Source organism: Salmo salar, chromosome 03 (assembly GCF_965601325.2).
Source record: "Salmo salar chromosome 03, fSalSal1, whole genome shotgun sequence".
Classification (NCBI taxonomy): Eukaryota; Metazoa; Chordata; class Actinopteri; order Salmoniformes; family Salmonidae; genus Salmo; species Salmo salar.
The window spans coordinates 15,564,921-15,578,361 of NC_138293.1; the positions used below are offsets into that span (position 1 = coordinate 15,564,921).

The 13,441-nt window shown below is 41.3% G+C and overlaps 1 protein-coding gene across 2 annotated transcripts; it reads right to left on the reverse strand.

Annotated features, from left to right (window-relative positions):
- Nucleotides 1–320: 320 nt before the first annotated feature.
- Nucleotides 321–10,260, reverse strand: LOC106598970 (uncharacterized). Of its 2 annotated transcripts, XR_014391848.1 has the most exons (7): nucleotides 8,799–10,260; nucleotides 7,698–7,776; nucleotides 6,325–7,025; nucleotides 4,751–4,916; nucleotides 4,608–4,668; nucleotides 1,977–2,057; nucleotides 321–1,008 (listed from the first exon to the last, which is right to left on the reverse strand). XR_014391848.1 is itself a non-coding variant. In XM_014190001.3 (6 exons), the coding sequence occupies exons 1-6, from the start codon at nucleotides 9,186–9,188 to the stop codon at nucleotides 2,045–2,047; spliced, it is 1,410 nt and encodes a 469-aa protein (XP_014045476.1). In that variant the 5' UTR covers nucleotides 9,189–10,257; the 3' UTR covers nucleotides 321–2,044. The 2 variants fall into 2 exon arrangements, 1 of the variants encoding a protein (XP_014045476.1); XM_014190001.3 differs by having other exon boundaries at nucleotides 321–2,057; nucleotides 8,799–10,257.
- Between the last annotated feature and the right edge of the window lie 3,181 nt (nucleotides 10,261–13,441).

The window sequence follows — 13,441 nt, forward strand, 5'->3', positions numbered from 1 at the left end:
GCTAATAAAGACACCTGGTCACCTATTCTCTGCTCTCCTGCACTTGACTCAAATGACCAGCAGCGAAAACCCTGACATGGGGCAATTTGTCACAAGTACACACTCTCTATTTAACTGTCTACAATTTCCTACTGAAATAAAATATGAAGATGTAATGAATACATAACATGTTTCCAAGACTTCCTTCTTTCGTTTGATATGACATTTATACCATTGTGATGTATTGTGCACAGTAAATGTTAGACAGCATGAAAAGTGTGACAACATACCTCGCTCTCCCCGACCTTAAACATGGAAGTCAGCACACTTAATTCATAGAACCAGGTTTGCAAGAAGTACTCCTTAGTTTTTAATAAAAGTATATACAGTACATTAAAAACAGCTTATTTACTACTTTTATGCCTTTCTCCTGACTAAATAAACATATTCAAATAACATACATTTGTGGCTGGTTATCAAGAACATTAAAAAAAAATGGAATACATGAAGCAGCAGATATTCTTTTATGATATATTACAATGCAGCTGCTGTCGGTAGAAATGATATCATACATATAGTACCAGTCAAAAGTTTGGACACACCTACTCATTCAAGTTTTTATTTTATTTTACTATTTTCTACATTGTAGAATAATAGTGAAGACATCAAAACTATGAAATAACACATATGGAATCATGTAGTAACCAAAAAAGTATTAAACAAATCAAAATACATTTGAGATTTGAGATTCTTCAAACCCTTTGCCTTGATAACAGCGTTGCACACTCTTGGCATTCTCTCAACCAGCTTCACCTGGAATGCTTTTCCAACAGTCTTGAAGGAGTTCCCATATTTGGTGAGTACTTGTTGGCTGCTTTTCTTTCACTCTGCGGGCGAACATCCCAAACCATCACAATTGTGTTGAGGTCGGGTGATTGTGGAGGCCAGGTCATCTGATGCAGCACTCCATCACTCTCCTTATTGGTAAAATTGCCCTTACACAGCCTGGAGGTGTGTTGGGTCATTGTCCTGTTGAAAAACAAATAGTCTAAGTGCAAACCAGATGGGATGGTGTATCGCTGCAGAATGCTATAGTAGCCATGCTGGTCAAGTGTGCATGAATTCTAAATAAATCACTGACAGTGTCACCAGCAAAGCACCCCCACACCATCACACCTCCTCCTCCATGCTTCACGGTGGAAACCACACATGCAGAGATCATCCGTTCACCTACTCTGCGTCTCACAAAGCATGGCGGTTGGAAAAAAAATCTAAAATTTGGACTCATCAGACCAAAGAACAAATTTCCACCAGTCTAATGTCCATTGCTTGTGTTTCTTGGTCCAAGCAAGTCTCTTCTTATTATTGGTGTCCTTTAGTAATGGTTTCTTTGCAGCAATTTGACCAGGAAGGCCTGATTCACACAGTCTCCTCTGAACAGTTGATGTTGAGATGTGTCTGTTACGTCAATTTATTTGGGCTGCAATTTCTGAGGCTGGTAACTCTAATGAAGTTCTTGAAATGTTCCACATTGACTGACCTTCATGTCTTAAAGTAATGAAGGACTGTTGTTTCTCTTTGCTTATTTGAGCTGTTCTTGCCATAATATGGACCTGGTCTTTTACCAAATAGGGCTATCTTCTGTATACCACCCCTACCTTGTCACAACACAACTGACTGGCTCAAACGCATGAAGAAGGAAAGAAATTCCACAAATGAAGGCATTCCAGGTGACTGCCTCATGAAGCTGGTTGAGAGAATGCCAAGAGTGTGCAAAGCTGTCATCAAGGCAAAGGGTGGCTACTTTGAATAATCTAAAATATATTTTGATTTGTTAAAAAAAAATGGTTACTACATGATTACATATGTGTTATTTCATAGTTTGATGTCTTCGCTATTATTCTACAACATAGAAAATAGTAAAAAAATAAATAAAGAAAACCCCTGGAATGAGTAGGTGTGTCTAAACTTTTGATTGGTACTGTATATTGACAAACCAGAATTCAATATGAGGTGACTGGGTTTTATAGGTTTTCCTCCATTTTCCTCTGTGAAATTTCATGGATTACCCAGATACTCTGCAGACAAGAAAAAATAACAGAGATCCCTTTTCAGTTAATTGCATCGACTGCAGGCAGCAAGCTTTTTGTTAAACATTTCTCTCATATCCATGCCTCAATGGCTTGCTCCCTTACATAATTTAATTTACAATTCATAAACAATTCATAATTTACAATTCATAAACTTAACCCCCTATTAAGATGTTTAGGGAATCTTTACAATCAACAGATTTACCACAGAATTGAAGTTTCTATATCTTAACTCCTTTTCTTTTTAATTTTTTTAACAAATGTTTTATTTATTAACTCATCCACCCTCTTCAGAGGACAAATATCTTTGTTTTTTTATAGCTTTTCTGCTACATATACAGTTGAAGTCGGAAGTTTACATACACTTAGGTTGGAGTCATTAAAACTCGTTTTTTCAACCACTTCACACATTTTTTTCCAACAATTATTTACCGACAGATTATTTCACTTATAATTCACTGTATCACAATTCCAGTGGGTCAGAAGTTTACATACACTAAGTTTAATGTGCCTTTTAAACAGCTTGGAAAATTCCAGAAAATGATGTCATGGCTTTAGAAGCTTCTGATAGGCTAATTGACATCATTTGAGTCAATTGGAGGTGTACCTGTGGATGTATTTCAAGGCCTACCTTCAAACTCAGTGCCTCTTTGCTTGACATCATGGGAAAATCAAAATAAATCAGCCAAGACCTCAGAAAATAAATTGTAGACCTCCACAAGTCTGGTTCATCCTTGGGAGCAATTTCCAAATGCCTGAAGGTACCACGTTCATCTGTACAAACAATAGTATGCAAGTATAAACACCATAGGACCACGCAGCCGTCATACCGCTCAGGAAGGAGATGCGTTCTGTCTCCTAGAGATGAACGTACTTTGGTGTGAAAAGTGCAAATCAATCCCAGAACAACAGCAAAGGCCCTTGTGAAGATGCTGGAGGAAACAGGTACAAAAGTACCTATATCCACAGTAAAACAAGTCCTATATCGACATAACCTGAAAGGCCGCTCAGCAAGGAAGAAGCCACTGCTCCAAAACCACAATAAAAAAGCCAGACTACGGTTTGCAACTGCACATGGGGACAAAGATTGTACTTTTGGAGAAATGTCTTCTGGTCTGATGAAACAAAAATAGAACTGTTTGGCCATAATGACTATCTTTACATTTGGAGGAAAAAGGGGGAGGCTTGCAAGCCGAAGAACACCATCCCAACCGTGAAGCACGGGGGTGGCAACATCATGTTGTGGGGGTGCTTTGCTGCAGGAGGGACTGGTGCACTTCACAAAATAGATGGCATCATGAGGGAGAAAAATTACGTGGATATATTGATGCAACATCTCAAGACATCAGTCAGGAAATTAAAGCCTGGTCGCAAATGGGTCTTCTAAATGGACAATGACCCCAAGCATACTTCCAAAGTTGTGGCAAAATGGCTTAAGGACAACAAAGTCAAGGTATTGGAGTGGCCATCACAAAGCCCTGACCTCAATCCCATCAAACATTTGTGGGCAGAACTGAAAAAGCGTGTGCAAGCAAGCAGGTCTACAAACCTGACCCAGTTACACCAGCTCTGTCAGGAGGAATGGGACAAAATTCACCCAACTTATTGTGGGAAGCTCGTGGAAGGCTACCCGAAACGTTTGACCCAAGTTAAACAATTTAAAGGCAACGCTACCAAATACTAATTGAGTGTATGTAAACTTCTGACCCACTGGGAATGTGATGAAAGAAATAAAAGTTGAAATAAATCATTCTCTCTACTATTATTCTGACATTTCACATTCTTAAAATAATGTGGTGATACTAACTGACCTAAGACAGGGAATTTTTACTAGGATTAAATGTCAGGAATTGTGAAAAATGTATTTAAATGTATTTGGCTAAGGTGTTTGTAAACATCAGACTTCAACTACATACATTTTACAAATACATTTGACGTATACATTTTGCATACACATTTTACATACGTGGTACTTTTCTATAAAGCAGTCACATAACAATAATACATTACCAAACAAACTCTTTAATCCCACCCCTCAGCCACTCTCAGCCCATCCCACTTATCACCATAGACCACCCTTGTTTGGTTTCCATGTGCCATATATTTTTCAATTTTGCTGTGATGTTTTACATAATTTTTTAACCTTTCTTAATGGTATATTATCCACAGATTGTGAGCTAAAGATGAAAACCTTTCCTACGAGTATTATTATATTATTTATTGACTGACTGGCTTTCCAAATCGCCCAGCACTGCTATTTGTAAGGTCAATTTTAAGTGCATGTTATGATTTTTTTAACCAATTTCACTACTTAATATGGAGCAAAAACGAATCTCTGAAGTAGACGCTCTATGACTCATTACAAATCAACATTTGCTTTGTCACATTTAGATGACATTCTAATGTCATAATAAACATTTGTCTCAGCCATGTTGAATTAAAAGTTCCAGTAAGAAGTTAATCTTGGCATTCTTAGCAACAGAACTTAATACATTTATTTAAGATTTACTTAAATACCCAGAGGGTATATGAACTCACTCTGAGCCGGAGTCGGCATTAGAATTCTGCTGCAGCTCTCGTAAGTGTTGATTGATATGTGCTGTGGAAACAACAGAACAACAACATAAGCCGTTGTCCATAGTATATCACAGTGTTTATAAGAAGTGATTTTTATATCTTACCTAAACTGTAACCATTCGAACCCATCCCAGTGGACTCAAACCCTCTTGAGCTTGCCCCTGCCCCGCCAAATCCATTCCCAGTTGAGCCAGGATCACCCATCCCATGCCTGCTACCCCAGGGTCCAGTATGATTTGGTCCGGACATCCCTGGGTTACCCATTCCGGTCTGAAACATAATAAGACAAAGAAAATAATGTTTAGTTAGTACCGGTATGTGAAAATACTTCAACATATAACAATGAATCATGCTGTTTATCTAGCATATTCAAAGATAATAATAGCACAAACATATCATGTTTATTATTACATGACCACCAATTGTATCTTATAGACTGTGGCACTTTACCAGCCAGTGGGGCCTATTCCTATCCTCGAGTTCACTGCATTTTTTTTTGGAATGAGATTGACACTTTCTGCAGTACCATAGTGGGACATCTGCTAAATTGATGAGATTGACACTTCCTCCAGTCCCATAGTGGGACTCCTGCTAAATTGATGAGATTGACACTTCCTCCAGTCCCATCACGGGACCCCTGCTAAATTGATGAGATTGACACTTCCTCCAGTCCCATCACGGGACCCCTGCTAAATTGATGAGATTGACACTTCCTCCAGTCCCCTAGTGGGACCCCTGCTAAATTGATGAGATTGACACTTCCTCCAGTCCCATCACGGGACCCCTGCTAAATTGATGAGATTGACACTTCCTCCAGTCCCCTAGTGGGACCCCTGCTAAATTGATGAGATTGACACTTCCTCCAGTCCCATAGTGGGACTCCTGCTAAATTGATGAGATTGACACTTCCTCCAGTCCCATAGTTTCTATGGACCCCATGAAGAGTAGCTGCTGCTTTAGTAGTAGCTAATTGGGATCCTAATAAGATACCAAAAATAAAACATCTCTATGGTCCAAAACAGTGCAAGGCGTGCAAGGCGTATTTACTTCAGAGAGCATTATGAAAGCATGATGATTTATTTTATTTGAAGAAAGAAAATATCATGTTTGAATGTGCCCATTACTTTAATTGATACAAACTCATGCCTGTACATACAGTGCAGGTTTTGACAATAAACCCCCCCCCAAAAACAGGCAAGTTAAATCCTTATTTACAATGACAGCCTACACCGGCCAAACCTGGACCAATTGTGTGACGCCCTATGGGACTTACAATCACGGCTGGTTGTGATACAGCCTGGATTTGAACCAGGGTGTCTGTGTTGACACCTCAAGCACTGAGATGCAGTGCCTTATGCTGCGCCACTCGGGAGCCCCCCAGTTTAATGTAGTCCACCGTAAAGCACGACAACAACCTATCAATCATTGCTTACATTTTCCACTAATGTATTTTATTAGAGCTAATTGTCATAAAAAGTCTCATGAGGAGCTCCTGCAGCTCTCATTTAGATGGTTAGATCTTTTGACCAGCGTCCCAACTCTATAGCTTCACACCAATGACGGAAGCCATTTCTGGCCTCAGTTTGACTTCTAAATCATTTCTGTTGTTATCTACCGCCACTTATCACTGAGTTGGATGAAAGCCTGGTGTAATACCACGTGATAGAGCTTCCCTTACCCTGGAGCCACAGTTGACCAGTGAGGTGTTGAGGTTATTGATCTTGTCCTTGAGAATGCTGATCTCGCCCTCCTTCACCTTCGTCACCGTCTCCTGTAGCTCCATGTCCCCCTGCAGCCTTCTGCTGTCCGTCAGCAGCCTCTCCGTCTCTCGGTCATATTTCTCCTGGGTTTTCTGAAGTTTCTTGCGGTGCTCCAGGGCCATGGCACTGCGGTTGTAGCTGCACCAGTCGTAGACCTCCTTCAGCTGGTCTTTATCCACCTGCAGCCTGGCACTGCAGCCCTCAATCTCCGACATCTGAGAGCCCACCTTGTTCAGGTATTGCTGGAACTTGTTCTCCACCTCGCGGGACAGACCGGTGCAGTTGTTGCGGATCTGGTCCAGGTGGTGGAGCTGCTTCTCGCAGGTGAGCAGGAAGGGGCTGACATTGGGCAGAAGGTTGTCGATCTTCAACAGGAAGGCTTTAGAGACGTCGGAGATGCCGGCCAGGGATTGGACAAAGTCCTCCTTGCACTTTTTCCTGTAGCCCTCCAGTTGTCTCTGCAGGAAGGTCTTGTCCCTGCTGAGGGAGATGACCTCCAGGGTCAGGGTGTCCCGGTCCATGGCTGTGTTCTCCATCTCCATCCTCATGAACTGCACCGTCTGACTGAAGTTGGTGCTCACTAGCTGTAGCAACTGCTCCAGCTGCTGGACCTGGTTTTCTTGCATATTATTGTTGTTGCATATAAACGTTTTTGAAGAACAAAAACAAGAAAGAAAAAACTTTTATGTTAATACTTCGGAACCAAGATCAGATTTTGTCCGGGATTCAATCCGAGGAGCACTGTCGACATTGCATCTTTTAAAGGCAATGTTCCTGCGTTTGCGGAGATTGCATTCACAGTGCAGATGTGGGCTCAATAGAAATGAACCTTTAAATCAAGCTCGCTACAATGCAGCTTGGATTGAATCCCGGCACTGCGTTGGTTTTAAGTCAATTCAGAATGGCGAATAAATAACTTTTATTATAATTTCACTATTTGTATTCTCACTTCGGTAACAACAACAACAACAGTGAAGACAAAAGATCATTGCAAAGTTGTAATTTGCACCATGCTTATTCTTGTCCAAAGAAGTACCAGTTAGGAAACCCACTGGGCACAGATGTCAATTTAACAACTATTCCACGTTTGTTCAACGCAATTTCCTTTACATGACGTGGAAATAATGTTGATTCAATCAGTGTGTGCCCAGTGGAAAGATAATAGGTTTAGAAAAGCTTAGCTGTGAATTATTAGAATGAGATTCCGAGTGGACGATTGAACATGAATTCTGTATGTAACACTAGTGCAGAGCAGAGCAATAAAGCATTGTTTGTCTTACTGCTCTCTTACCATTTGGTGGCATGTCCCCGGAGCATTGGTTCATTCTAAGTTGAATCTGACATCTTCCCTTATCGTTCTCACACTGAGTCTGTGGATATTAATAACAGACATGCATCAGCACCACATTTTGTCTACCAATAATAATTTGAGTGAACATTTCACCTACAGATTTAGGATCTGCAGCAACAGAAAATGTGAATTATTATGTGGATTATAGACATCTTTTTTTATTATGGACAGGTTTTGTAGAGGTTGATCCATTTTTCATTAGGGCAAATCAAGACTGACATTTTTAAGTGTCCTTTTTAAACCTTTTTAAACCTTGGGTGGCAGGTAGCCTAGTTGATAGAGTGTTGGACTATTAACCAAAAGGTTGCAAGATCAAATCCCAAAGGTAAAAATCTGTTGTTCTACCCCTGAACAAGGCAGTTAACCCACTGTTCCCAGGACGTCATTGAAAATAAGAAGTTGTTCTTAAATGGCTTGCCTAGTTCAATAAATTGAACATACTACACTTTTGAATTTTCTGCAACAACAGGATGATCAAATTAAGATACGGCATCAGTACATGCACATTATTGTTGACAATGTTGCAAAAGAAGATATTATAATAATAATATCTATAGAAATGAAAAGAAGATATTATAATAATAATATCTATAGAAATGATGAACAGTCAAGCTTAAATCTGAATATACAGTGATTAGTGATTGTTAATGTTTATGACTGTAGGACCACTGTTTTAACCTTTTCAGTTATACTTGCTGAAAGGATCTGAAATGATTGGTATGATATATGACATGTATAATAGACGTAAATGTAATATTGTTTTATGTTAAATTACACTCAAATTAAAATCATGTAGCACATGTTTTGTTTTCATATCCACTAATACAGCTAAACTGGCATTTTAATATTCAGTAAACCAGTCACTGAGATCCGACTGTATATAATGTACTGCTGTCATTGTAATGAATATTCAAAATCGACATATTGAAAATCCACCAATGTTTTTCAAAATATGCATGCCTAAAAATCCAACACAACCTCACAAATTCTCTCTAGCATTGTCCTATGAACATTGATGACAAAACCAGTCTCAGTTCTTACCACTAGTTCTTTGAGATTGGCGATGAACATGCCAGACCCGTTTGCCACATGGCGCAGACTCATCATATACCTGTCGTTGCGCATCTTGTCAGTCAGGGTGGCGTTCAGGAGCTTCGTCAGGTTCTTTCCCTGCTGCCGGAGGTTGATGTTGTCAATGGAGAGGCGGCTGAAGCTGTTCTCCAGGTCCTGGACCCGGATCTCGGCCGCCGCGTCTGGGGAGATCCCATAGACCAGGAAGAGCACCAGGCTGACAATGATGAGTGACTGGATCAGAGAGGAGAAGAAGAAGACAACCCTCATGTAGTAGCCACAGCTCTTCCCTCTGGGCTTCTGGATCTTCCTCCTGGCCTCCAAGCCAAACTTGGCCTGGGAGTAACTGCTTTTGTACATGGCTGTTTAGCCTCTGAGACACAGTACAGTACAGAACAGAACACCCTTACGGAGAAACAGCCAAGCCCAGACCAATTTAGATGGTTCAAATGGGGTCCACTTCTTGAGGACCAAGTAGAGAGCGTTAAACCCCAAGCACTGAACTCTTCTTTCCCAAACAAAAAGCCAGAAAAATAGATAAGATGTGAGATATTTTAGGCAGACCCTGGTAGTGGAGATATCTTAGGCAGACCCTGGTAGTGGAGATATCTTAGGCAGACCCTGGTAGTGGAGATATCTTAGGCAGACCCTGGTAGTGGAGATATCTTAGGCAGAGCCTGGTAGTGGAGATATCTTAGGCAGACCCTGGTAGTGGAGATATCTTAGGCAGACCCTGGTAGTGGAGATATCTTAGGCAGACCCTGGTAGTAGAGATATCTTAGGCAGACCCTGGTAGTGGAGATATCTTAGGCAGACCCTGGTAGTGGAGATATCTTAGGCAGACCCTGGTAGTGGAGATATCTTAGGCAGACCCTGGTAGTGGAGATATCTTAGGCAGACCCTGGTAGTGGAGATATCTTAGGCAGACCCTGGTAGTGGAGATATCTTAGGCATCTTAGGCAGACCCTGGTAGTGGAGATATCTTAGGCAGACCCTGGTAGTGGAGATATCTTAGGCAGACCCTGGTAGTGGAGATATTTTAGGCAGGCCCTGGTAGTGGAGATATCTTAGGCAGACCCTGGTAGTGGAGATATCTTAGGCAGACCCTAGTAGTGGAGATATCTGAGGCAAACCCTGGTAGTGGAGATATCGGAGGCAGTGGTAGTGAAGATAGTATCCCGCTTCTGAGCTAAGGTAGCACACATTGACAGCCCAAATAGTAAAGTTCCAGACGTTTTCTCTCCTGAGCGTAATATGGTGTGAAAGTGAGAAGACAGGATTATGTCTGAGGTGTAAACATGGTCAGGAGTTTAGAACCGCCTCACCACACTTCCCACTCTGGGAACTCCTTCCTTGACTTCATGTCAGGGGTTAGGATAACATCACACACACACACACACACACACATACGCACACACACATATACATAAGCACGCATGCACACACACACACACACACACGCACGCACGCACACGTGTATATAACATCACACAAACACAACATCACGCACACACACGCAGACACAAACACACACACACACACACACACACACACACACACACACACACACACACACACACACACACACACACACACACACACACACACACACACACACACACACACACACGAGGTGATTCAGACCACATTCACACAACCCTAGCCCCATGCGGTGCCAGTTGCCCCTTTGTTTGACAGGTAGCCTAGCAGTTAAGGGCGTTGGGCCAGTAAACGAAAGGTTGCTGGTTTGAATCCCGGAGCTGGTGATTTTGTTGTGTATTTAAATCTGGTGATGTGCTCTTGAACAAGGCACTTAACCCTAATTGCTGCTGTAAGTCACTCTGGATAAGAGCATCTGCTAAATGACTAAAATGTAAATGTCAGCACATGTGACAAGAGATAGTGGTTCTGAAATTACCTGCTTTGAAGGAGATTATAATCTTAGGTACATTTTAGGAAAAGTCTTCAGGTGTAACAGTCCTATTTAACAAGGTGTGCCTATACTTTACTAACACTTTACCAGTCTACGTAACTAAGATGTATTTTTATGCCTAGGTATTAGGGACACTTACATTTGATGTTTTGTGTGTCATATATGATGGTCTTCAATTTTTCTTGATCTAAACACTACACCAACCTTTACCTTCTCTCTGATTAGCTGTAAGGTCAGGAAAGGCCACTGTTAACTAGTATGTGGGGTGGTTAGGTACATGAATCTTCACCCTCTTGACAGGTAAATGCTCCATTAATGTTCGTTCTGACCATTGTTCTGAAGATATTATCTGTTCTGAAGATTTGATCTGTCTATATTATCTTCCTCCATAACTCAAAATGGCACATTGTGAAGACCTACTGTAATTTCCAAGAAAAAACCCAACTGTTTTACGGCATTATGAACATGGTTTCCGGTGCACGGCACCAGAAGTTAAGTGTCAGGACCATAGCACATGTTGTTCCACAGACATTCTCATTAAGTATAGGAGCCAGCGGCCCTTTGATGCTCTGCATCTCAACCCAACTTGCTGACGTGGGCAGCTGACAGTCAGTCTCTCAGGACACCCCAAACACAGCAGCAGAATGAAAGCCAGAACTTGTCCTGCCTGCCTGCCAGCCATTGTTGCCGTGTCAACCCTGTCTTCAGAGGAAGCAATAATTCACCAAGGAATTGGCCATCTCATCTGAGTTGTTACCATCGGGACAGATCACAGATAAAGCTTGTGAACAAAAGCAGGACATCAGGGACAAACACAGAAGTACACACCAAATGTTGAATATTGAGAATGAAATGGGCTGTTTATCTGGAGCATAAACAACTGGTATTAATATAAACAACTGATCTTTTTGGGGACCAGGTGTTGGAACGTTGTGTATTTAAACGTTTCCCTGAGTGTACCTACCTCCTAGAAATCTATCAGCTCCTTCACTGTAATCTTGTAGACGGCCGTTTAGGAATATCACAAAACAATATACTACTTTTAGTTTCCACCATATCTAACACTTTCAGATCTGAGGGAGAGTCTACAAGGCAGGATCATAAACATGGATTGTTATTGAATTAGAATTTGACCTCTTTTTTTTTTCATGTATCAGGTATTTGCAATTCATAGATTAGATTAGAATAACTTTATTCGTGTCCATAACACATACTGCCACCTAGTGTTAACTGTAACTCCTGCAACCAATTTTCCCTCCAACCAACGTACATCAGAGAGAATTTTAGAAATGGATGTGTCATGGAAGGATGGAATGAACGGGCTTCTTGGAGAAGAAATAAGTAAATATCAACAAATTTCAAGGATATACATAAAGATGGTATTCCGTCGAGGCGGAAAAACATCACAGAACGTCCCAGTAAAAAGGTTGCATTTACTTATTCATGGTTGGGCTTGTTTAGATCAGATTATTTGTCTTTAATTAATCATGGCTTGAACCACTTAGATTTTCTACAGCAGTGCATTATTTACCAGAACTTGCCCTCAAAACATAAAAAATGTAGACAAACAATAAATGTAGCTTGAGTTACTGTGTTCCCGAGACCTAGTAAACTCAGAAAGTTTTCCTCCACAATGATGGTGTGATTCTCCTCTTCAAAAGATTTTAGCATGTAAATCTTGATGGGGCAAAAAAAAAAGTGAAATGCATTCCAGCAAAGCCACTACACAACACTAAACAATACATTAATTGCACTACAGAGGTGACAAACGGTGCCTCCAAACTGTTAGGGCCTACATAAAGCTGTCCCAACACCTTACCACTGCTACACCTGGCTATCAGCTGAGCCTTGTCTGGTAGCGAAGGAGTTCATTCAGCCTCATTTACTGCCTTTTAAAAAAACACTGCTGATATGCCTGACTTGCTTAAACAAATGTGGTTTCTAATGACAATTGAGATGGACAAACTATGGCATAAGGGGACGACAAGCGGATAAGAGGCAATCAGTAATTTCGATTAAGACAATGAGCAAGCTAGGACGGACGTAACGTTAGTGTTTATAACTACACTGCTCAAAAAAATAAAGGGAACACTAAAATAACACATCCTAGATCTGAATGAATGAAATAATCTTATTAAATACTTTTTTCTTTACATAGTTGAATGTGCTGACAACAAAATCACACAAAAATAATCAATGGAAATCCAATTTATCAACCCATGGAGGTCTGGATTTGGAGTCACACTCAAAATTAAAGTGGAAAACCACACTACAGGCTGATCCAACTTTTATGTAATGTCCTTAAAACAAGTCAAAATGAGGCTCAGTAGTGTGTGTGGCCTCCACGTGCCTGTATGACCTCCCTACAACGCCTGGGCATGCTCCTGATGAGGTGGCGGATGGCTGTAAGCACAACCCCCACCTGTGGACATCGGGTCCTCATACCACCCTCATGGAGTCTGTTTCTGACCGTTTGAGCAGACACATGCACATTTGTGGCCTGCTGGAGGTCATTTTGCAGGGCTCTGGCAGTGCTCCTCCTGCTCCTCCTTGCACAAAGGCGGAGGTAGCGGTCCTGCTGCTGGGTTGTTGCCCTCCTACGGCCTCCTCCACGTCTCCTGATGTACTGGCCTGTCTCCTGGTAGCGCCTCCATGCTCTGGACACTACGCTGACAGACAC

Excerpts from the sequence above, each read along its gene's own strand:
- LOC106598970 (XM_014190001.3), bottom strand. The coding sequence starts at position 9,188 with ATGTACAAAAGCAGTTACTCCCAGGCCAAGTTTGGCTTGGAGGCCAGG. Across the intron at positions 7,026-7,697 it reads CGGGGACATGCCACCAAATG|AAAACCAGGTCCAGCAGCTG; the intron begins GTAAGAGAGCAG and ends ATAATATGCAAG. Across the intron at positions 4,917-6,324 it reads TGGTCAACTGTGGCTCCAGG|ACCGGAATGGGTAACCCAGG; the intron begins GTAAGGGAAGCT and ends ATTATGTTTCAG.